The sequence below is a fragment of the Crinia signifera genome, chromosome 5, assembly GCF_055691185.1.
Source record: "Crinia signifera chromosome 5, ASM5569118v1, whole genome shotgun sequence".
Classification (NCBI taxonomy): Eukaryota; Metazoa; Chordata; class Amphibia; order Anura; family Myobatrachidae; genus Crinia; species Crinia signifera.
The window spans coordinates 245,166,469-245,170,077 of NC_139221.1; the positions used below are offsets into that span (position 1 = coordinate 245,166,469).

The 3,609-nt window shown below is 49.6% G+C and overlaps 1 protein-coding gene across 1 annotated transcript; it reads right to left on the reverse strand.

Moving 5' to 3' along the window:
- Positions 1-419: 419 nt before the first annotated feature.
- LOC146080975 (uncharacterized) lies at positions 420-2,985 on the reverse strand. The gene is made up of 3 exons (XM_083188772.1): positions 2,802-2,985; positions 1,916-2,337; positions 420-999 (listed from the first exon to the last, which is right to left on the reverse strand). The coding sequence occupies exons 1-3, from the start codon at positions 2,854-2,856 to the stop codon at positions 454-456; spliced, it is 1,023 nt and encodes a 340-aa protein (XP_083044898.1). The 5' UTR covers positions 2,857-2,985; the 3' UTR covers positions 420-453.
- Positions 2,986-3,609: the final 624 nt, after the last annotated feature.

A 3,609-nucleotide genomic window follows, 5' to 3' on the forward strand; every position in this document is an offset into this window, starting at 1 on the left:
AGTACCTTCATGCACACGCGGTGCATAGTGCAGAAGCAGTGGTCCCGGCCCCATTGCTCCGCACCATGCGCCACGTGAGCATGGGCTTTATCTGCGCCACAAGCATCATGTGTCATACTGCTCCATGCATGTGCAAATGGCAAAAGTGTCATTTTAGAAACATTAGGTACGCATAATATAAAAATAGACCAAAGTGCTATAACAAGTCAAAAATTTTGTAACAAACTGAGCTTTAAAACCTACTGCCGCACTCACTAGAGGTACGGAGCAGTAGAACACACAGTGCTTGTGGCGCAGATAATCAAAGTACCTTCATGCACACGCGGTGCATAGTGCAGAAGCAGTGGTCCCGGCCCCATTGCTCCGCACCATGCGCCACGTGTGCATGGGCTTTATCTGCACCTCATGCATCATGTGTCATACTGCTCCATACCAACAGGGCAAGAATTGGTTTTACAATTCACGTAAAACCGGAGGGTCCTGCTCTCCTGTGAAATCAGGCAATAATGAGGTGTACAGGTGGGTATAGCGGGCTGGAGTTGAAGGTTGTGCGGAGGATGCTTGGACAGGTGGAGATTGATTTGGCAAAGTGGAAGGGACTGGTAAGGGTGCTGGGGGAGTAGGCCCTGGTGGTTGTTGGCAAGGAAGAAGGCCAGCTATGTTGCATTCAAATGTAAGGCGGTCTAAACGGCCAAAAAACAATAGCTCGCTGCTTATGCGTTCAAAGGCCATTTGCTGGGTTGGACTCAGCTGGCGTAAGCCGTCAGACAAATATTTCCCGAAAGCATCAAATCGGTCGGGAGGCCTACGTAGAACCTGTTCGGCCCGTATCAGTAATTCCTCCTCTGGGTTGTCTATTTTCTTTTCCTTGCGGCGCGATTTTTTACAGGCCTGTTGTGGCGGTGTGGGTGTAGTGGATATTCCTTGCGATGTTCCTGGAGACTCCGACAATCCAGACAGGTCCAGGGTCGGTGAATGTTCTGTCTCTGCACTGTGTTGCTGTGGAAACAAATACAAAGTTCAATTTATTAATCAAGTTTATTTATTATTTCTACAGTTCCCTACCAGCGTGAAGGATTGGCAAAACATCGCTGCAGAGTTTGAAGAGACATGGAATTTCCCAAATTGTGGAGGAGCCATTGATGGCAAACACGTCCGCATCAACCAGCCTGCACAGAGTGGTTCCTACTACTTCAATTACAAGGGATACTTTAGTATCGTTCTAATGGCTGTGGTTAATGCGAACTACGAGTTCATCTTCCTGGATGTTGGCAGGAATGGGCGTGCTTCGGATGGTGGAACTTTGAAGGATACCAAGTTCTACCAGAGGCTCACCTCCAACACTCTTCACTTGCCGTCGGTCCAGGAAACCAAACATGGGCTCAATTTTGTGTTCGTGGCAGACGAGGCATTTGCCCTTCATGAGCACATCATGAAGCCATATGCCAAAAGGGGCCTGGACCACGACAAAAGAATTTTCAACTACAGGCTTTCCAGGGCACGGCGGCTTGTGGAGAGTGCGTTTGGTATCCTGGCAAGCCGTTTCCGCATTTTCCATACTGCCATCAACCTGAGGGTGGACAAAATAGACTGGGTCGTCATGGCGTGCTGTGTCCTGCACAATTTACTGCGCCGTAAGGAAAGACCACAAAGGCCTACAGGACCAGCACCACCAGAGGTCCCAGAGGAGCCAAAGGAGGTAGTGCAGATATCCTCTGTGGAAACGCCGGCGCAACAGTATAGGGGGACTACACGCGCCATGCAGGTTAGAGACCAGTACAAGGACTATTTTAATGGAGTGGGTGCTGTCCATTGGCAGGAGAACCACATTTAAGACATGTGTGGACTGAACCTATTCTCCGGGCCCAAAAAAATAATGAGGAAGGACATGTGTCAATACCGGGTCTGTACTTACCGACAATGGTTGGGAACTTTCATCCACAGTCTGCAACACCTCATCCCCCTCACTCTCCACCATGAGGTACAGTCCGGTCCTCTGTGCCTCCTGACTCAGGGTGAAGGTTAAGAGATTGTAGTACCACAAGGAGGTCTCATACACGTCGCCGGCTCCGGCACCAGATCTCTTGGTGGTCTGCATTTTCTTATGCTCTTTTAGGAACACAGTGCGGAGATTTTGGATTTTTTTCCGCACCCACTCCGCATTGGCTTCAGGGTGATATGAACGGCTGAAATTGGCCAACTCATCCAGGGCATTTGCTCTTTTAATTTTGTTACTGTAGTCTTTGGACTTCGTCTTCCAAAGACATTCGTACTCCCTGTATTTGTCGATAAATGCTTCGACGAAGTCACGCTCCTTTGCCAGAGCCTGAGACATGTCTATAAGAAAATAGATAAAAAAAATTATTAAATGATTATAGTTTATATATTGTTAAGACACTTCTTTTATTTCAGGTTCACTTTTGTTAATATCACAATAAAGTTTTAAGTTTCACCAACCAGTTTCCTTTTTATTGTAAACAAGGTGATAGTGTACACAGCTTCATCTATTCCAGTGTTGGCCAACCTTGACACTCCTGCTTTAGTTGAACTACACATTCCAGCATGACCTGCTGTGGTTTTGCTATTTACCATTTACACACAGAGATATATCACTGCACTGCATTGGTGGGCAGCTAATGCACTGGTGGGCAGTGGTGGGCAGCTAATGCATTGGTGGCCAGCTAATGCATTGGTGGGCAGCTAATGCATTGGTGGGCAGTGGTGGGCAGCTAATGCAGTGGTGGGCAGCTAATGCATTGGTGGGCAGCTAATGCATTGGTGGGTAGGGAAGGTCCAAATACCTGTCTTCAATTTGGCTGTGCTCCAGGATCCTCCGTCACTGCTATCCTGTACCATCGACGAGTCTCACAAAATGGCTGCGGAGGGAGTGACACACACAGATATATCACTGCACTGCATTGGTGGGCATCAAATGCACTGGGGGGTAATTGGTGCGCAGCTAATGCATTGGTGGGCATTGGTGGGCAGCTAATACATTGGTGGCCAGCGGTGGGCAGCTAATGCATTGGTGGCCAGCGGTGGGCAGCTAATGCATTGGTGGCCAGCGGTGGGCAGCTAATGCATTGGTGGCCAGCGGTGGGCAGCTAATGCATTGATGGACATTGGTGGGCAGCTAATGCATTGGTGGGCAGCGGTGGGCAGCTAATGCATTGGTGGGCAGCTAATGCATTGGTGGGTAGGGAAGGTCCAAATACCTGTCTTCAATTTGGCTGTGCTCCAGGATCCTCCGTCACTGCTATCCTGTACCATCGACGAGTCTCACAAAATGGCTGCGGAGGGAGTGACACACACAGATATATCACTGCACTGCATTGGTGGGCATCAAATGCACTGGGGGGTAATTGGTGCGCAGCTAATGCATTGGTGGGCATTGGTGGGCAGCTAATGCATTGGTGGCCAGCGGTGGGCAGCTAATGCATTGGTGGCCAGCGGTGGGCAGCTAATGCATTGGTGGCCAGCGGTGGGCAGCTAATGCATTGGTGGCCAGCGGTGGGCAGCTAATGCATTGGTGGCCAGCGGTGGGCAGCTAATGCATTGGTGGCCAGCGGTGGGCAGCTAATGCATTGATGGGCATTGGTGGGCAGCTAA

Bases quoted from the DNA above. Each gene is read 5' to 3' on its own strand.
- LOC146080975 (XM_083188772.1), bottom strand. From the start codon at position 2,856: ATGGTACAGGATAGCAGTGACGGAGGATCCTGGAGCACAGCCAAATTG. The intron at 2,338-2,801 runs GTATTTGGACCT...ATTTTCTTATAG, and splicing joins CACAGCCAAATTGAAGACAG to ACATGTCTCAGGCTCTGGCA. The intron at 1,000-1,915 runs GTAAGTACAGAC...TTGTTTCCACAG, and splicing joins AAAGTTCCCAACCATTGTCG to CAACACAGTGCAGAGACAGA.